The sequence below is a fragment of the Marmota marmota genome, unplaced genomic scaffold, assembly GCF_001458135.2.
Source record: "Marmota marmota marmota unplaced genomic scaffold, marMar, whole genome shotgun sequence".
Taxonomy (NCBI): domain Eukaryota; kingdom Metazoa; phylum Chordata; class Mammalia; order Rodentia; family Sciuridae; genus Marmota; species Marmota marmota.
In genome coordinates, this window is record NW_026000164.1 from 13672425 (window position 1) to 13694126 (window position 21702).

Here is a 21702-nt window from a genome sequence, read left to right on the forward strand (position 1 = left end):
ACAGCAAATTGTCATGTCACAACGGAAGTCCTAGAGACTGAGCACCTGTTCAACTGCTATCGAAAAGAATTAACAACCTTTAAAAACTTCTTCAGGAAAACATGTTGGGCACTGGGATCACAGGACTAGTCATTGCCAATGTGATTTTGGTCTATTCTTATTAAGATTCAAAAACTTCTGTACAGTTCCTTTTAGATTCCTGAGGCATTGTTCTCTTCTCCAGGCAGAAGACAACTGAATTATGAGTGTTCTGTCTGACTTTGGCAGGTGTCAAAAATTCATTTTAAATCTCTGTTCAGAAGCCTTGACTCAGTTTGGTTTTGTTGTAAAGAGGTCTTCCTGCATATGTTTTGAATAGGTTGTCACTGACAATTCAAAAATGTCCCAAGGTAAATGTCAGCAGTTTTTAGGAAGTTGCTAAAGGAAGCCATTGATTATAATTTTATTTAAATTAGGCCCAGCTTGACAGCTGATCTGAGGATAGGGTGATAGATGTTTCATAACAATTTAATTGGAGAACATATAGTAGTGAAACAGATTATTTACCTTTTTTTGGTAGGGACATCTACTATCTGTTTGTTCTTTATTCTTTCATTTTCATATGCATGAATTCCAGTAGAGATAAAATGCAAGAAAGTGGGAAGATAATCCAGCATGGATGCACATCCTGATCCAGAGATCAGACAGGACAGAAATGCACAGCTAATTTGGAGTTTCCTCTGGGGTTCACAAAGAGAAAAGCCACAGGGAAGCAGCTCAGATAAGCTCCAACACCAAACCGTGCTAAAGCCTCAGGGCCACGTTCAGTCCCAGAGGAATTCAACTTCTGTGTTTCATTTACTTTTTTGTTCATAAATATTATTGTAAAGGACATGGGCCTATTCTAGGTGGTGGAATCCCAAAGAGGAGGAGGAGAGAGTCTTTCATACTGGACACTTACACTCACAATTAATATTTAAACATGAGGCCAGTGCAAAGGAATTTCACTAAAGATTAGTTAGAAACACACTTGATTGTATCTAGATTATGATCAGGTAGAATCTCATATTGGCATTACTGAGAAGAACTTAAAGCAGTTTATTATTGTCATTTAATTAGGCCTGAAGGGAGACAGGCAGAGTTGTGAAGCTTTTTCTGCCTCACAAAACAAAACAACAAAAACAGCTCTCTCTCTCTCTCTCTCTCTCTCTCTCTCTCTCTCTCTCTCTCTCTGTAGGCAACAAATGCCTGGTAAGATTATGGCCCTTCACAAAAATCCATGCATCTCTATAGTGAATGTTATAAGGGCCACATCTTAAATTGAACCATCTAAGAAATGTTTTTTTTCTAAATATTTTTTAAGCTGGGACACAATGCCTTATTTTTTTTAATGATATACTTTTATGCGGTGCTGAGGATTGAACCCAGCGCCTCACCTGTGCTAGGCAGGTGCTCTGCTGCTGAGCCACAACCCCAACCCCTAAGAGGTGTTAATGAAAACATTAAACAGGATATTTACAAGGCAGAAAAATGTAGAATAATTATATAACTTTAAAAGTCTTCTCGGCAACACAAATTAGGGATTTTATTCTTCATATCTTTAAGTCAAATATTGCAAACATGCCCCCATCTCCAACAGCATTCTTATTAACGATAGACGGTTAATTACTCTGAATTCTGTCTCCTGCCCATGTTGACACTCTCAGCATGCCAAGCCTTGCTTTTTGTTCATCAAAACTACAACTCTGGGTTCCACTATGATGTATTATTTAGGACTGAGTAAGAAAAGTAAGACTTGTAGAAACTGGCATATCATTGAGGTGCTAATTATAATAACGACAATCATACGTTATTTCTGAACATTTGATATTTACCAGAAATGTGCTAACAGCCTTATGTGCATCTTCTTATCTAGTACTCACTCCAGTTCTATCATCAGTCTCATTTTCAGATCAGAAAATGGGCTTAAAGCAGGTAGCTTTAGAGTTCTCAAGATCAAGTGTAAATCCACGGAATTCAGATTGTGCCTAAGATTTCTTTTACTTCTTGCTTTCCTCACTGAGCTCTGTTGTCTTAATCAATCATTGACACCACACACATGATCAATCTTTGATGACAGTCATTGTCACCACACGATCTCTTCTCATTGAAAAAACCAATGAGACCTCTCCCAGGTGATTGGTGTTTTCAGCAAGAAGAGATCCTGTGGTGTCAGTGGCATTAAAGCGATCTTGGGACACCAAAGCACCTAGCTCATCTGCTTCCTCTGTAGGATGAATACTCCAGGCAGGAGTTTGGGTGAGAGGAGTCTTGTGTGAGGCTGAGAGAGACTGTGTACTAAAGAAATTAATTTGAGGAGGAAGAGATCTCAGAGCATAAGGGAAGACTTGACTCTAATGGGCTGAAATTTTACATAAGGACAATAAAAGGAAAAAAAGAACCCAGAGCTTATTGCAATGGCATCTCTGGAAAAGCGGAAGCAGGGGGAGCAGGGGGAGCAGGGGGAGCAAGAGTCAGGTGCAGATTTAATGTCAGTGAGTGTTCGAGGGCTTGTCACAATGGCATGGCAGTCCACCTCCCTTCCAACACCTCTGGGTGACAGGTGTGCAAAATGTGATTAGGGGAAGCTGTGTTTGAGGGTGTTGTGAGCCCATGTGAGTGACTGAAGGAGAGGAGATCTTAATATGGCTCTCAAGAAAGTGGTCACGGGGAACAATTGAGAGTCAGGAAGTTCCACTCTGCATGAGGAGCAGAGCCATAATGTTGCCCAGGAAATTAGTGAGAAGGCAACAGGTTGTGGTCACTACCCAATATGAAGGAGAGTTCACAGATTGATGAATTCCTTAGAGGAAACCTGAGTGGTCCCATGGAGGTCAGGTTTAGAACCCTTGAAGTGGTGCCTGGGTCAGTATGGGATATCGTGTGTTAGCTATTCGCAGGGAGGCAAGGTTATATTTGCTCACATTGTTAAGTCTCTTCTGTGCTTTACTAACTTCCTTGGCAAAGTGTAATTTTAGAAAACTAATGGCAGTTCTCTTCCCCAGACTCCAAGGGAAAACATTGTCATCCTCCACCTTCAGCCAGCCATTAATGGGGAACAAATGCATTTTGACATAAGGGGACAAAATTGCATTCCTTGGATTTCATTTAATCTTGGTACACTTTCTTTCTTTCTCCTTCAAGCTGTCTGCTTTCATGTTATTAGTTGGCTTTGTAAAATACCAGGTGGGAGAAGATCCAGGCATGTGAAATGTCACGACTTCAGCCAAGCTTGACAGTTTCCCCCGGAACCTTGTGAGAAATGAAATATGTCTAGGGAGGGTTCTGGACACATTCTAAACTTCTTCCAATATTGGACAGCAGCAGATGCTAGTATTAGGTGAGCCTTATCCAGGAGAGAATTTTTCAGAATAATTACTAAAATGATATCAGTTAATATTCATTGAGCACTTACAACATGACAGCACTTTTTCAAAGCAGATTGCATGTACTGACTCATTTAATTCTCACTGTGACCCTGTGAGGTGCATGCTGTTATCTGCATCTTACTTATGAGGAAGTGAAAGAATGGAGCTTTCTGATTGACCAGTGATTACAAGAACTTCACTTCAAATCCAGCCAATCTGATTTGGAGTCAAGTTCTTAATCGATTTGTGGTATTGCCTCATTTATCTATGGTTTACAGCAGGTGAAGAAAAATCCAAAGGGGTTTCCATCACAGACTTTATGGTCCAAAGCCCTAAAATGTGTTGTCAGGGCTCAACTGTGGCAAAGTTTGATAGGAAGCAAAACATTAGTTGACTTACAATACGGGGTTTAAGAAAGTTGCTAGTGGTGGGAAAACTGGATGTGTAAGTTGTTGAGAGAAGATGGGAGATTGGGTGGGTGAGGATATTATGTGGTGGCTAGTCTGTCTGGCTTAGCTGGTCATTCTGGAGATGAAGTGAAATAGTGCATGGATTAATTTTGGATCTATAAAGTTCAATTCAAATGATAGCTCCTATTGTCTGTCCATGGTGTGACCCCTGGAAGTCAGGAACTTTGGTGGGAACCCAGTGATTCAGGAAGAAGCACTGTTTAGGTTCGCATCAAAGGGCATCAGTGAGAACCTGGGAGATGGACAAGGAGCAGACACTGATGGATTTTGAAAAAAGTGGTACAATTGGTGAGCTCAACAGGGGAGCTCATGATGTGGGGAGCAGGGACTGGCTCCTTCTCTGAATTCTTTTTCCTACTTGGCATCTGGGCTATAATAAGGTCCTAGTTTTGGTGCCTCCTTCCCACTGAAGAAGACTAGAGCTCTCTGCCATTAGGTCCACTGTTATCTCAAAAGAAGGTTAAGGAGAGCTCATTCAACTCCTGCACCCCCAGACCCCATTACAGGATATGAAGGACCATCATGTTTCATGGTTCTACCTTTCTTCTTAACTGTTATGTTCATAGCAAAGTATTTGCTAATTGCAACCTTTATAGATCACTTAGGTGAACCTGTAAATTAAAGAAAGATTAGACCCCCTTAATTTGGGGATAAGTGTTTGGTATGACCATCATGTGGTCATCTATTAAATGCTTAAATTCTTTCCTAACTTTGTACAGCTAATTCTCTTTGCTGTAATCCTTATTTTTACTCTTATCCAGAGTTATCATTTATTTACAAATTGACATACTTTTCAAATGACATGTTATTTCACTAAATATGATGATCCTCAATGCAAAATAATCCCCAAGTCCCACCACATAGAGATAACCACTTGGAACATCTTGTTGAAGATTGCTCCAAACACTTCTCTTACATATACAGACTCCTAAATTCTATAATTTGCATGCAGGAGTTTATGCTGTGTATAATTTCCCAGGACTCTTTTTTCACTTTGCAATATGTTATGGGCAGACTTTCTTCTAAACTCATTTCCCTTCCACACATCTATAATATCTGCCTTATGCTCTCTTATTATAATTACTGTGGGTACTTAGCCATCCCCTTGTCTATTGTTTATTGATGAAAAAGAGTCTTAGAACCAACAAAGATCTTCAGACTCTGCTAGCTCAGATGTTAAGGCTTTGCTGTCACATCCATAGGTTTTTTGGTATCTAACCATTGACTTGGAGCTCCTCAGAGGAGCACTGGGTAGTAGAGAGAGCATGAAGCTGACATGTGGGGAGAAGAAGTCCCTGTTCCAAGCTCTGTCACTTAGCAACTATGTGACCTTAAAATCACTTTACCTTTCTGAACCTCAGTTTGCGGATCTGTAAAATGATATGGGGATGCTTAATGCTTGAGGTCAATGCTACTAAATACTATTCTGTCAAACTAGATCTCTCATCACCTCTTAAATGCTCATGTGAGCTTTATTCCTTAGGCCTCTTCAGTGTCCATTGCAAGGTCGATACAAAGTTGTGAATGATGGACTGATGCAGCCACTGAATCCATCATCTCAGCCTTCCCCCAGGACTGCCCAACTCTGAGGTTTCATATTGATTTTAACCCAGCGAATCTCAGGCCTTTTAACCTGCCTGCTGTCTCACTTTAGAAGGTGCAGTTATATCTACATTTTAAAACGTCTTAAGTGTGTGAGTGTGAAAGATAGGGAGAGAGCTATATGTGAATATGTGAATATACATACATATATTCTACCTCTATATCTATGTATATCTAGATATGTATATTATTTTTATATTAGTACAATTGAAATCTAGGAAGGAATTTCTATTATTTGCCCTGAAATGAGATTTTTAGATAAGAGAATGAGATTAATTTTTTTTCACTCCCTCTTCCAGAGTTGCAGTGAGATTAAATGGGTATGGGTTCATGGGTCTCTGTGTCTTTGAGGTGGGTCAAGAGCAGTGTCCTGAGGTCTAAAGCGGCTTCTTCCTTCCAGCCATTGTTTTCATTCCTTCCCTCCCTCCTTCCCATCCTTCAATTCTTCCATTTTCCTTCCTTCCTTCCCTTTCTTCTCTTATTTGCCTTCCTTTTCTTCCCCTATAGAAGTGAATTGAAGAGTAATGCTATTCTCTCTAGTTTGGTCAGTGGTGACTTTTATCACTGTTTCATATAAAAATGAGCAGCAATCCTCTTTGCTCAACTGCTGAAATATAAATATGAGGTGGTCTCTGCGGACAAGCCAGGACTGTGTTATATTCATGTGTTAAAGAAACCTGTAGATCCACAGGGGAGGTAACAAAAACTAAGCTATTTCACTCAACTTGTGCCTGATATGAAACTTCTTTGAAAATGTCATTTAAGAAAACTTCCAAGAAATCTAGTTACCAACTTTCTGAGGGTGAACAGGAAGCTACAGGAAGTTTGGTGCTGTCCCCTTTGTTGAATATGTGTCCTGAACCAGCTTGGGTTAAATGCCTTCCAGATGAATTACATACTTCATTCTCTGCCTAATGAAACAATGAAAGTACACTATACCTATCGACTTTTTATTTGGGGAAGCTCAGAGGTACCTTCATAGGCAGTGCTCACTGTAACATGCTCTAAGTGACAGGTGTTTTCAGAGATGACTCCATCGAGGAGAGCTATTTCAATTGTAGTTCTGTGCTTTCTGGATTCTCATTCTGTCCTTTTTATTGGTTTTTCTCTCTCTTCCGAGGGTCAGGCCACCACTGACCAGGTTCGACTACTGTGGACCTTTCATTTTTCATAGTAACACCCTGCTTCTATTTCCAATTAGCCACGTCTAATTTGTTATGTAACAAAACACATTTTTCCTTAACATTTTAATAAATTAATATCAAATATTATATAAAGTGGTCTCCAAAGGGCTTTTTTTCTGCTGGTTTTTATGTTATTAGCTAAATTGCAGGAATGTTAGGTTCTGGTAAACAACTTGCAATTCTCGGTTGAATGTGAACTTTTTCTTCTAAGGCAGAAGAGACGACCTTGTCCCTAGTCCCTCCAGGTGCATGACTCCCAGTTCTTCTCTCTCGTTTGTATCTGACCACTCGGTTCTTGTTTTGCAGTCCCCAGTCTGTCCCAGATCGCCTGAGGATCCGGGTGAACAAAATCAGTTTACAAGACTATGAAGGATTCCACTACGACAAAGAGAAACTTCGGGAAGCTTGTAAGTTGCTGGTGCTTGTAGGTTTCCTAAGATCAGCTTGTCTTCAGCTTCTTGACCCTCTTTGGTTTGATGGGCAGAGTCACTAGACCATGGCTAGGGAAGCACAGTAACATGCAAACTCCAAATGATGATCTGTGGGCCGGAGAGAACAGAACTGGGAAGGGAAAGCATTAGAGTCCAATCACTCAGCTCCCGGAGCAAGGTCAGGAGCTCCCAGCTCATTCACCACTGTCAGTCCCAGCATTGCCCGCAGTGAGGGAAGCAGAAAGCAGGTAAGACCATGGCAGAGGAACACCTACAAACCCTCGAGGCAACACGGTTCTCTCTCTGGGGCCTGCATTATCAAATACTTCCCTCATTCTTACACAAGGGTGGCAAAGTTAGCCATGAAGGCACATCCATCATTTTTAGTTACCATCCTCTGGTGTGATGTCAAAGAACATCTCACAGGATGCAGAATGCTTTGTCGATAGAGTAACTCACGGAGGATAAGGTGCCATGGTTTCTGAAGTCTCAAATTGAGTCAACATATGAATTCTCCATGTATATATGTTCTGTATACTTCATTGAACACATAGCTCATTGTCAATTTCCCTCATCAATCAGTATTTATAGGACACTTTTTACATTCTGGTCACTATCTTAAAATTCTGAAATTCTGAACTCCTTCTTAATTGTGGAGGCCAATAGTCAAGCTTAGTAAGATCAAGGATGGTAATGAAGATCAGTGTCTAGGTGAACAGACAAGGATGCCACCAAAAAGAAAGGAGTTTTATGGGGCCAGGATTGTGGCTCAGTGGTAGAGCACTTGCCTAGCATGCATGAGGCACTGGTTTCCCCGGCACCACATAAAAATGAAAACAAATAAAATAAAGGTATTGTGTCCATCAACAACTAAAAGAAAATTTAAAAAGGAATTTTATAGAGAATTAAAGATAATTAACCAAATCCCAATTGGTGTCCCAATGTGGACTGACCAGAAGAGGAACTAGTTAAAATGGGAAGGAGTGGAGTAGGAGAAGCATTCCTGGGTTAGTGACTTCCGTGTTCTGATTTCTGGCTCTGATCTGGAGAGAGTGGTAGTGGATGGAAATCCTGAGATCCAAGGACAGTCTCAGGTGGATGCAAGCTCTTCTACAATCCAGGGTTGGCAGTGAGCAAGGACCCTTTTCCCTGGTGGCCTCGTTATAGAATCTGCTAGAGAGTTCTCCGTGAAATCTCTACTTTCTCAATTCTCTCTACTGCTTCAGCTTCCTCAACCCTTTTGGGTGTTTCCCTGAAACATCTGGACCTTTATTTTCTTCTCAGCTCTCACTTCTACCATTCTCTCCCACTGCTTTGGTAGGAAAGTGGGAGCTGAAGTGGGGGTAATTTTCTGCAACTCTGCATTTCTTCCTTTTGTTAACATCATCTTACATTTTCTAATGTAAAGAGATTATAAATAACAGACCTGCACCGGAAACCAACAGAATCCATTGAGTGAGATATATATATATATATTTGCAATGGGAGGTATAGCTACAATGTAAATTAAATTGATTTTTAGAAGCTTCTAGTTATAAAGAACTCTGTTTTATACTCTTTCTTATTCCAAACTTCTAAATGAATAGTTTGCAGTTTTTGAAAATAATAAAAAAAATAATGGATCTCTAGTAATATTTTGTAACTTACAGTCAGTTCTCAGTTGGGAGTGGGGATACACTTGAATATTTGGGGCCAAAATGAAATTTGAAGCTTATCTATGGTTTCAGGGATCTGTCCTATCTTTCCTGTGGCGTTATCTGTCCACTGTTGCCAGAGGCAATTGTGATTTGAGTTTTTTCCAGGAAGATGACATTTCCTGGCAAGAGCCTTACTCATCATATGTTATCAAACTTCTATGTGAGAAAACTTCTTAAATTGGGAGAAGGAACTTGGCATTAATATAGGTCAATGAAATCAGCAGAGTCTTTGGAACCCAAAAGGGCAAGTAAACTCCCAAAGTGGGCACTAAAGGAATTATTCTAAAGACCTGAGTTTTAAGAAACAGAAGGAGTGAGTCCTCTTCATTCTTTCATTTATTCAGGCACACACAGAGGTGATTACCATCACCATGTGCTAGATTCTTGCTAGGGTGTCTGAAGGGCTGTTCATATCATTCATATTACAAGTTGGGATGTTTGCTGGGATGTTCATGGTCTAACTAAGCCTTCCTTGTGTCTGCAGTACAGAGTGATAAAACAAAATAGCAGCCGCTTTAGTTGCTCTGCTTATTTTAGCATAGAGAAAGATGACTAGACCATTTCAAATACTTCCCATTTCCCTACCATTTAGCTCCAGCTCACCTGGGGACATTCCCCCTAAACTAGCAGCATGGACAGGTTGTGTCCTTCACAGTTCCTCCCTCAGCTCTTGTTGATAAAATTTAGACTTACTTAAAACACCTGGAGTCTCCCTCACTGGTTATAAAGCTTCAGGTTGATGGTTATGATTTGTAAGAGGGGAAAGTCTATTCAACTGAAGAGGTAGAATGTATAGAGAAAGTGGCCATGTTAAATTGATTAAATTGATTTTTAGAAGCTTCTAGTTATAAAGAACACTGTTTTATGCTCTTTCTTATTCCAAACTTCTAAATGAATAGTTTGCAATTTTTGAAAATGATAAAAAATAATGGATCTCTAGTAATATTTTGCAACTTACATTTAGTGATAGACATATATATTTGCAATGGGAGGTATTAAAATCTTAAGCAAATCTATAATAATGACAGCAGAAAATCACTACTGTCATCTGAATGAAGTACATAAATGTATCATTAATAAAGCATGTAACCATACAGTCTAGGCAAAAAATAATCAGTTTTTGAAAATCCATTTTATTTCTGTCTTCAAAAGAGATTAATTGGCATGACATATATTTTTATATCTAGAATAACTTGACACTGGCCAAAATTTAACACTATCCTGTGAAACTGATTAAACTTTACTTTTGGCATTTACTGTACATTTTTGAATTGCTATGGTAGTTCACAAGAGTTTAGAGCCTAAAACACAAATAGGTAAGATCAATTTGGGGCCAACAGAAAACAGATATAGTGTATAAAGATAAGAGGGGCTAACATTTGATAATTATGTATCAAATATAATTTTTCAGCAATGCTTTTCTCAATATAATGGATATTATCTGGATGCACACAGTATATAATGTATACTTTCTCAGTTTATTGGTTGAAACTAATGATATTAGGATTGCGCTCTAATTACGTACAGCAATTTAGACATTTTCACTAATGGAATTTCCTTGATAAGTGATTTAGTAGAAAAGTCATAAATGTTTGTATTTGGATCTCAGTTGCAACCGTGGCAAAATACTTTAATTTCTCTGATGATCAAATCTCTCATCTTTAAAATGAGAATATAATTGCAATCCCATAGAGTGCTGAGGCTGAAATATAATCTTGTATATGAAACTCCTGGTGCTTAGTCTGGCACATTACCATGTTTTCCAAAAGTGGCAGCTATGATTTTTATGGTTGCAGTTGTTAAAGAACTCTACTGTCACACCCCCTATCAGTCTTCAGGTCCATAATGAGAGGGTCAGTGTAGGGACTTGTTATGATTTATATATGCCGTCCCAAAAGATCATGTGTTATTTATTATGCATAACTGTTCAAAGGTGAAATCATTAAATTGTGAGAACTATAAACTAAACAATGGGATTATTCCATTTGTTGTATTGATAATTTTAATGGACTTTGGGTGGTAACTGTAGATAGGTGGGGCATAGCTGGAGGAAGTAGGTAATTGTAGGTGTGTCCTTGGTTATTGTGTTTTCTTCCTGACTCCTTGTGCTTGCTCTCTCTCTCTCTCTCTCTCTCTCTCTCTCTCTCTCTCTCTCTCTCTGTGTGTGTGTGTGTGTGTGTGTGTATTTTCTGGGTGCTGTGAGCTGATAGATTTCCTCTACCTTTCCTCCTGTGATATTACCCTTCCACTGTGATATTCTGTCTTACTTTGGGCCCAAAGCAATGGAGTTAGCTGACCATGGAATAAATCTCCAAAACTATGAGCCGAAAGTACACTTTCCCTCCTCTAAGTTGTTCTTGTCAGGTATTTTGATCAGTGACAAAAAGCTGACTAACACAAGGCTGACCTCCTTCAAACTGGAGCAACACCCTCCAACTCCCTTTCTTGCTTTCAAAAACAGAATTGAAAACAGTAATAAATATAGTTTTCCTTGGTATCAGCAGCAGATTGATTCCAGGACTCCCTGTGGATACCGAAATCTATGAATATACAAGCCCCTTAAATATAAAGTATTATTTGCTTATAACCTATACACATCCTCCCATATACTTTTAATCATCTCTAAATTACTTATGATACCTAAAATAACATAAAAGCTATGTACATAATCATTATACTGCATTGTTCAGAGAATAATCACAAGAAAAAATATCTTACCTTTCATTTTTTTTGGGGGGGGGGAGTTAAATGGTCAGTTATAATCCAACTACTGTGGATTGAAAATAACTGAAATATTGAATTCACAGATTGGAAACCCTTTTATATGTATAACCAATTGTAACTTAGAAAGTTGGAGGAAGAAAATGTATATAATCATTCAATGTGATTTTATTGTTAGTATAAACATCTGCTATGATGACAAGACACTTAAAAGCATGGTGTATGGAAACTCTAAGTCCATGTTTGATATGCCCAGACATCTGCAAATTCTCATTCCTTAAGTCTATTCCTGGATTCATTCCTGGATACACATTACATTGAGTTGGCATTTCTTCCCCGTCTGCTCTGGTCTATGACAGTTTCTCAGTCTTTTCTCCTTTTTTTTTTTTTTTTGATTCCCCACCAATCACCTTGATGGTCTTAAGGAGTATTAAACAGGTATCTGGTAGAATATCCTCAAATATGGCTATGTCTGTTGTCTTACTCTTACTCATAATTAGAATGGGGTTATGGTTTCTTGGAAAGAAAACTGCAGAGGCAGAGTACCCTTCTTGACCCATTCTATTAGGACTCACCTGATGCCTACATAATGTCTCTGGCATGTTGACCTGATTGACTAAGATGGTATTTCCAAGATTTCTCTACTGCAGAATCACTACTTTTATCTTTTCCTTTCTCTATCCTTTGGTGGTAGTGCATGGACCACTGGAGGTTTCATTGCTTCCAGTTTCCATATTTGACTTCAACTGAATTTTTTTAAAAAAATATGTGAAATTGGTGGAACCATTCGATCATCATGCATTCATACTTTGCAGCAGCTTCATATCTGCATCAGTTACATACAGATACCATGGGGGGTGCTGGGAACTGAAAAATGAAACCAGAGCATCTCACAGTACAATATTATTTATTCAGAGCACATATATTGTGTTCTTAGTGTGAACAAACAGTGGTTGAAAAACAAAGCAAAACATAATTAGTCTCCATTTGCTAGAGCTTTTTCCCCATTTACCTATTTTCCTAGCAAATATTATTTAAATATCAAAAGTAAAAGATAAAATATATACATGCAAGAATGAGCAAATCCAGTCTAACCACTAATTAGCTGTGTGACCTTGAGCCATGTATTTGTCTTCTTCAGACTTCAGTTTTCTTATCTACTAAATGCAGTGGTTGAATTAAATATTTTTAAAGAACATATTATAATAAATGTTTTGCCCTGTAGAAATTAGGTAGGATTTAAACCTTTTCCTCTGACTTGTTCCCTCAGTGAAGTTTTCGAAGCTCCAGTATGGTGCAGAATGAGTGTAAGCATTAGAGAATTGTGCAAATGCTTTTTGTTTCAAGAATTTGCTAAAAATGCTGATGATTTTTCTCTCGATTGCTTCATATAAAATGGAATATTTCCCCCCAACCCCCCTGTTTAACAAGTTGACAACAGGGCTATTGAGCAGAGACATGGGCCTCCATCTCATGAAGTGGGTGATAGGCATTCCTTTGGAAGTCCATCTGGGAAGTTCATGACATCAGTTTGTCCTCTGCAGGTCATGGTCCATCCTTTCCCAAGTGTGTTGATATTTACTTTTATTTTCACAAACTGACTCCGTGCTTTGTTTCTTTTACTGTCCTTCCTTTTCTTTTGTTTGTATCTCTATTATTCTATTTAAAAATATAATATTAGTTAAAATTCTAGTCAACACATATTGCACTATGTTGTAAACTAGGACATATCTTTAATACACATATCATGTAATTTAATTCTCTCTTATCCTTGTATGATAGGCAGTATTGTTATCCCCAGTTCACTTATAAAGCAGGTGAGGCACAGAAACATAAGAAAATTATAGAAAGGGTTGGCATTCTGAATACTTAATCACTGTTTCCTCCAAGTAGTGCTTCTGATTTTCTTATGTAAAGTATATTTAAGAGTATAAGTAAAAGTGCATATGTCAATCATTCGTAATACCATTTCAAATGCTTTTTACATTTTTATTTAATTTTTAATTGGTGCATTATAGTTATATATAATAGTGGAATTCATTGTGATGTATTTGTATATACACATATAATTTGGTTAATTTAATTCCCCAGTACCTCTCACCTTTTTATATGTAAACTGACTTTTAATTCATCATTCTCTGACTTACGGGAAAATTTTCTGGTTTGGGGTCTCCTTTCAATCTCAGATGAATCACCCAGTCATAAATTTAACAAATATTTATTGACCATATTTCTAGTACTGTTTCTTTACTGAGAAGTGATCACCCTCATAGAGTTTATATTTCAGTGGGGAGAGAGACAAATTAACACATAATAGAATATAGTAGAGAGTGCCATCGTGACAGGAGAGTGACAGAGGATCCTGACACTTGAAAGGTAATCAAGGAGAGACATCTGAGGAGGTGACATTTAAGCAGAGATTTGAATGCAAAGAGCATATGTGAACACAAAGGAGGTCCTTGAGGATGAACTTGGTTACTTGCGGAAAGGAGAAGGAAAAGGTTTTGTGTTTGTAGGAAAGGGCCAATTCACAGAGACGGCTTGTTGGCCGTAGGGAGTGTGATGAGAATGTGTCAGAACTGTTTGAGAACTGGAACAGGCCTGGATTTTTTTTCTGACTCCTGATTGGAGAACTGACTCTGTCAGATTGTAAGAGTGTAAACAAGTCGACAGACAGAAGGCCCCATTCCAGGTGAGAGGTGACAGAGTGAGAAAGTTAAACTAGTAGAGTTGGAGAGAGGCTGTTGGTATCTGGATACATTTTGGAGGCAGTACTGGTAGGATGAGGTTATGGGTTAGCTGTACTGAATGCAGACGGATTCAAGATTGCCTCTGAGGTTTTGACCTGTTCAGCTTGGTAAGTAGAGGTAGGGGGATTGAAGAGAATTCGGCAAAGAAGACCAATAAGAAGCATCCAGTGAGCCAGAAAGACAGCACGGGGGCTTATTCCCTGGAAGCCAAGAGCAGAAAAACTTTTCATAAAAGGAAGAACATAACTGTCAAATATTCCAGAGAGTAGGATGCATGTTAAGATTGGTAATTGGATTTGGTAGAGAGTGTTTTTTATTAACCTCACAAGAGGTTGTGGATTGAAAAAAGTGAAGGTAAATAGTGTGTCCATGTGCAAATGAGTGCAAAGGAAGTAACTCAGCACAGACTGCTCATTTGAGCTGTTTACAAAATGGGAAAGAAAAATGGCATGTTAGCTGGAAAAGAATGTTGAATCAAAGGAGGACTCTTTTTGTTTTTTCCTAGCTTGTAAGATATTTTAGCAGGTGAGTATGCTAATGGGACTGTTGTAGGAGAGATGAGGCCAGACACCCGAGGAATTAGCAGGAAGCAGGCTTATTTAGGTTGCAGCAGTCCAGAGAGGCTAACACCTAAAAATCTCTAGCCTTTGAATCTGGAAATTCTTTTAGATTTATACTCAGTGGGGTGGTTCCATGGCAGTGGGTGGGAACAGTTACTCTTTGTCCCATATTCTTAGGCTAGACAGAGGTTTCACACATTTTGTCTACAAACCTGGCATTTACAAGAAAGAGAGGCTACAAACCACAATGCTCTCTGCAGAAATTTTTGCTGATAACCTGGTGACACCCTTTGTAGAAATCTTTCTGACAAGAGGAAAAGCTTGATTATGGCAAAGGTCTTTTGGGTGGGGTCTGGTCTGCTTTAGGATCAATCCACTAGAGAGACAGAGCTTGATAGAAGAGGACAGCTTCTGGGGCAGTGCCTTTGGGCAGGTGGTGAGATGGGGTCTGGTGTGCAGAGGAGGGGTATGCAGAGGGAGGAGCCAGGCTCTGTTGTACAGAGAGGGGAAACAGAGTAGTGGAGGTGCATACAAGTAGATTGATGGATTTGGAATTAGGGAGAAGCAGAATCCCTAGTGATGACTTTAATCTCCTTAGTAAAATAAGAAATGGGCTTATTAGGTGAAAACAGGGAAGAGAGGGTGCCAGTGTTCAGGGAGAGACAAGAAAGTTGGAAATTGTCCATTTGAAAGGAGAAGCAAAGTGGGGCCCAGGTAGAATTGCTGGGTAGCACTTTAGAAATGGATCACTGAATTCACTGGCTTTTCATAAGTACCTGGAGCCTGACCTGTCACTTCCTGGGGTCTTGGATTCTGATGACTATACTCTCTGTCTTTCTGATTTCAAAGGACTCTGATGCCAGAGGAATATCAGGCTGAAATATGTTCTTATTATTAATAAAAAATTCCTTTGTTACATATGATCCATGTCTCTGAGGAAATAAGGTATGCTTCCCGAGCTGTGCTGTATTAGAAATTCATAATATTAGGTCTCAGACAAGGCAATAAGCCCGAAGTGTTGATAATGGGATTTGATCCTTTCTTCATTGTTAAATCTTACTCTTAGGTAATGAGAGTAATCAATTTCAGGTGCATCCCTAAGTCCTTACCCAAACCAGAATTTTTCCTTTTTAGCTGATTTATCTTCTGTAACATACCCACAAAATAAAGGCCAATTATTATTGCATAATACCAACCTAGTCCATGTAGTTGTTGTCTTACTATCTTGACGACCCCAGGATTTGAGCTCACATGGTCCTTATCCTCTCTTTGAAGGCTTTCTCCTAAGATCCTGTATAAAATTATCATTTTTTCATTGGTCATGTTACTAAGTGAGTGACAGTGTCAGTCATGACAGTCATGACCATCATGTTTAATGATAAATAATAAACACCACTTCCATATTTGTTCAGTGTGCTTCATGGTTATGAAGGACTGCTCTATACACTGACCCCATATGTTTTCAAAAGGACACCAAAAGCATTGTCTTATCATGGTCACATTACCAGGACAGGATTTTTATAAGAAACTGTATCTTTTCTCTTAATCCAGTATATTTCCTACTACACACCCTATTGTTTGTTAACACATAGCTGTGCAACAAATAGAAATGTGTCATTTGGAAAAATTGGGGGCCATTGTTCTTGAAGTAGGTTGGGTTCACTGGGAAACAGACTCTGAAACGAATTTTGTGGATTGGGAGATAAGTGGGGATTTCCTAAGAGGGAACCAGGGTTCTGCAGGGAAGGAACTTAGGACTGAGTAGAGGGGCAAGTTGAGCTTTGACACAGCTGCAATAGAGGATTCCTACAAGGGCTTTGGATCTGGGACAGCCAGATCCAAACTTAGAGTTGTCCAAGAGAGGCAAGGGTTATTGGATACAGGTGGGGCTCCCCACAGGGAGGGAACAAACCTCTCTTCCTTCCTGGAGAGGAACTCAGGTGGGAGCTAAAGCAGACTGTCAACAGCAGGGGGGCATTCCTTTGTGGCTCTGCATGCATCTGGGTGGGGCCCTTGAGCTCTGGATGCAGTCTCAGCTGTCATTCATCACCTGATATTTGAACTAATACCAGCATTTTGAACTAAGACACATACAACAGTCCTTTGTTCATCTCTTTGTTGAACAATGTTTATTTCAAGTAGGTGTATCAACTAGTATTCTAGGTCCTGGAGTCCAGCTTAAAAAAAGCTCTAGTCTCCCAATTTCTCTCCTTATATCTTCTGACATGACCTTCATACTATTTAGGAAATTTGAATATATGTTAATTACTTTCTTCAGAAGTATGCACAAAGGGAATGGATACCTAAAACAGGAATACTGACCTTTGCTTACATGTGCCTTCTGGCATTGAAATACTGGCACATCCAGTGTTCTTTATTTGGGTTCTGAGTAATTAAAAGTGGAAACCAAAATGCAAAAAAGGCTAAATTTCAGATGATTTCTAGGGGAATACTGTAGTCAGGAGAGAGAACATCAGAGATTGGTTCTCAACAAGATGGATATTCTACATTCATACAATTTATGGCTAATTATACTGAACTGAATAGGACCCAGGGTAGAAATGGCAACAGCCTGAAAACAATCTCTTTGCAGATTGATTCAGACATTTCATAATATGTTTGACCTTTGTTTCATACTGTGTATTAGAAGACAGAGGCATTTGGGACTTCTGCCCATACTTTCTTCTGGGTCACTGGTAATATATGAACCAGAGTCATCAGAGTAAGAAAAATAAAACAAACGCAGACATAGTGTCCTCGGTTAGATCGCATTCTCCGTATGGCTCCTTGTTCTGTGTCCAGAAGTCTAGGCTCCAACTCCATCATTTTTTGCTGGGTTTTTCTTGCTTGCATCTGCTTCCCCATTCATCATGCATTCTGTGCGGATTCTTTGAAAAGAAAAAAGAGAAGGATCTGTCACTTTCGGACTCCTGAGGGGTTGCAGTCTGGGCTTTGGCTGGACATCTGGGAGGTACAGCGTTCCTGTTCCTCCTTCCTCTGCTCTTGGTTCTCCAGCCACCACCATATTCTTCCCCCAATTCTGTCTGCAATACAGTCCAACTCAGGAGCCTTTTCTGTTTTTGTAGGTGTTACAAAAGTGCATAAGTGGTCCTTCCACTCCACCATTACAGTGTCCTTAGCTTTACATTATTTTCACAGTCCATTTCTCTCTGCTGCCTTCTCTGCTCTCTCACACTCCCTCCAGCTCAGCAGGCCACAAGTCTGTCACAGCGACATGCAAGGAGGGGCCACATAACATGTCTGTGATCATCCTTGCCCCTTTATCGTCTGGCCAATCATTGGATCATGAAACAGCTGATTGTTTAACTTAACATCCCTCTCATATGTTTCTCTTCTGACCTTTTCTGCTATTCCGTTACCCCACACTTCACTGTTGCTGACTTCACATATTGCAGTAGCTTTCTGATTCATCCTCTGGCCTTTCACCTTGTCTCCCATCAATGTATCTCCCATATCGCTGCCAAAGATATTTCTGCAGTTTTATTGAAGAAAAAGGTGGGAGATTTTGTAATCACTGGGGTGAGCTGCTGGAAAAGTACTGCAGGATGTTGGAGGTGAGGGGCTGTAATTACGACGTCTGTGTTGCTGCTCGCCTCTTATTACCAGCAATTAGTTAGGCTCCTGCTCTATCACAGAGACCTGGAGACAGCGGCTCAATCTTTCATTATGTTTATTTTTCAAAAAGATGATTCCTTGGGAAGTTTGAAATGTGTTCCGTTTCATAAGTATTCATGATTGTTCAGATCTTTCACCCATTTTTAATTGCAGGGTTATAAAACTGGCAAGAGGCAGGGAAATGATCTACATCTCAAAGGATGTAAAGATAATTGATGTTTGGAAGTTTGCTAAGGCAAATATTATTAGAAACAAGGGGTCAAGGGCCTCTGGTCAGAACCCAGTCTGAAGTTTAGCTGAGGGGAACATTAAGGATGTCCTGGTTGGTGAAAATCTGAAATCTTCACCTTCAGTTGAAGCCCATTAGCATTTCCCCTTCCTTTTGAGAATAACGTCTCCTCTTCTTAGTACATGAAAGTCATGGCTCTGACCGGTCCTCACTGTACTTTGCTGTGTACCTGCCTGCTTCCCTAATCCCTGAACATTTATTTCTTCTCATACCTTTGTTTCTTACAGTCCAAGAACGGGCGAAGACAGACAATGTCCTTTGTCTTGAAAAACTCTTGTTCCTCTTTCAAACTACGCTACTTTTGTCACTTTAGAGTCAACTCCCCATGGGAGTCTTTCTGGTCCTGGGTAATGTGTAGCTCTTCTGATCCCAAACGCACTTAGTACTTATCTATCTGAATTCCTGTCACAAAGATGTCCTTTGGAGGATGTGTTATGTACTCCTCTCCTCCTCTAGGCCTGTGAACACCTGGAAGGCAGGTCCTGTGTCTTAGTGTGTCCAGCTCCTGGCACTAGAGTTGGCCCTGGCACCAGACAATCCTTAAACACTGTTTGCTGAAATGATTAACTGAATGACTGATAGGCCTTAAAAATATTTTGGCACAATAGCTCCTACATGCAATACATGTTTGCCAGACTAAATGCAAATAGATACTGTAAATTGCTGTTCAAGATTATGAGGCATAAGCATTTAAGAGGATTTATTAAAAATGAGTTGTATGTTCCTTAAGTTGGCTTCTTAAGCACTATACTATTGTGATAAAAAGCAGAAAGTGCCGTATTTTGCAACTCGAATTTGTAGAGAACTATCTAGTTTCTGAAAAGCACACCTTAATAAATCTTATTTTCTACTAGAATACTATGAAAACTGTGGTTTCCTTTTATCTTATGGGTGACATTTCTAATTAACTACCGACCCGGCTTGTTTAAGCTCGAGCTAGGAAATCCAAACTCTAGAATCATTTTTAATCACAAGAACCAGGGGTTGTGAAGTCTTTGACAGACTCCTGTCACCAGGCATGGCAAGGCAAGGTGTAAAGTTCTCAGGGTGTCTCATTTCCTTTTGTATGCTAATCTGCTTATTAATAGCTCCTTGCTGGTTCCAGGTCAGCAAAAAGTACCTGAGGCCCTCAGGTGGGGAGAATTGGATGGAAATATTGCTAAATGATTCTGCCTATTATCAATCATCAAATAAAAATTTCTTCCCTGATAACTTTGGCTCATTTCTTACTAATTTTGAACTACATTTAGGTTGTTAAAAAGATACTAAATACTTAATAAGCTCTATTTTTTGTCAATAAATCTAAAATTGATCATTAAGGAAATATCAAGTTTTCAAAATTGTATGTCTCTATAGTGCTAAGACAAAATACATTGACTCTAAGATTATTGCTGGTATTTGACAGTTTATATTCTTGTTCAATGCTCTTTTTAATTTTATGACTTTTTTAATCCCTGTGATTCTATTTATTGTTCTTTTCAGAAAGTCATCAGTATTTTTTTTTTTTTTGGCCTTGACAAAATCTCTTCAAGTATACTATTATTTATGGGTTTATTTAGAATTTAAAAACCAACCTTTGCAATCTCTTACAGTTTCTGAGAAGCTTTTCTGTAAGGTATCACACCTTCTTTTAATGATCCCATTAAAGATAGTTGTGTTTGTGCTTTGAATAAGTAAATGGCTCTATTTAGGTGCAATTCTGTTTTAACAGAATTACACTGTAATAGCAAAAGTGTCAGATAATTAAATCCTTTCTTTTTCTAACCTGCTGAGCTCTTGGCCCTTCGTTTCCACAGTGATACCTTGCAGAGACTGAATTAACTGCTGTGAGTTTTCTCCCTTTCTACAAATCCCATTATCAGTTTCATGGGGACTTCGTGTCAGAGGCAGCTCTCTCTTCATGCTTTGGCTCTGAAGGCCTTTGCTTGTGTCTGAAAAGCTGCCAGCTGTGATTTCCCTCAAGTTCTTGTAGGTTTGGTAAATTCCCTTATTTACTTGCTTTACTTCAGGCTCTAGGCTTTGAGGCTTTGGTGCAACACATTATCTGTTACAGAAGTTTGCACTTAAGGTCTGACAAAATTGCTTTGAAGGTTTGTGAATGGCTAGTATGTGTTGATAATAGAATTAGGAAGAAAAAGGGATGAATGTAATAAGGCTTAGGAGAGTGACCAGAGGATGGATTTTCTGTGGGTATGTGCTTTACAGGTGCTGACTTATCTTTATAGCAACCAGGGAGGTAGGCTCTACCATCTCTTCTATTACTTAGACACTGCATTGCAAAAGAAAAGAGAGCACGCTAAGCACATTGAACAATCAAAATGATCAAAAGTATCCATAATTATGATATTTTTCTAGATATAGTTATGTAACAAAAATAAACATTGAAAAGGATGGTATGAGAATGCTATTTTATCATAGCAAAACTACCAAATTGCTAATGTTGAATGCTAGCCAATCAGAAATGACAAATTACTAATGTTTAGTAAGCACTTGATAAAAAAAAAATACTTGGGGAACACCTTTGAATACCTTGTTTATCTGATGTCGTGAATTTTTCACACCTCAAGGGAAAGCATGATCCTTGTTTTTGTTTAGTTTATGTCAACCATCAATCAGTGATTCAGTTCAATACTGGAAATTCTAATATACGAATATTATAGCAAAGCAAGTCATGTGATATTCCAACACAATTTTGATTAGAGTCTGTTATCGTCTTGTCATCACTACTGTCCCCAAAATGATTACCATCTGCTCACAATTTGCAGTTGTATTTCTTTATAAAGTAAGCAATATTCACTTTAATTGTATGACCCCCTAAATTACCACAAAGATTACATAGCAAGCCTCTTTACAGGATTAATAAGCCTGATTTATGGGCTGTTAGTCTCTCAGAAGCTGGCTACTAGAAAGGAGGGGAGGGGAGCCTTGGGATGAGACCCAACTCCGGCCACATCCAGCTCACTCGTGGCTTCTGTA

At 39.0% G+C, this 21702-nt stretch overlaps 1 protein-coding gene across 13 annotated transcripts in view; it reads left to right on the forward strand.

The window, feature by feature from the left end:
• Positions 1–21702, forward strand: part of Dgki (diacylglycerol kinase iota) — a 340467-nt gene that overhangs the window by 220252 nt on the left and 98513 nt on the right. For all 13 annotated transcript variants that reach the window (XM_048786882.1, XM_048786881.1, XM_048786888.1 and 10 more), the window contains one exon: positions 6949–7049. In XM_048786882.1, the coding sequence (XP_048642839.1) occupies positions 6949–7049 (101 nt within the window). The remainder of the gene's footprint in view (positions 1–6948; positions 7050–21702) is intronic.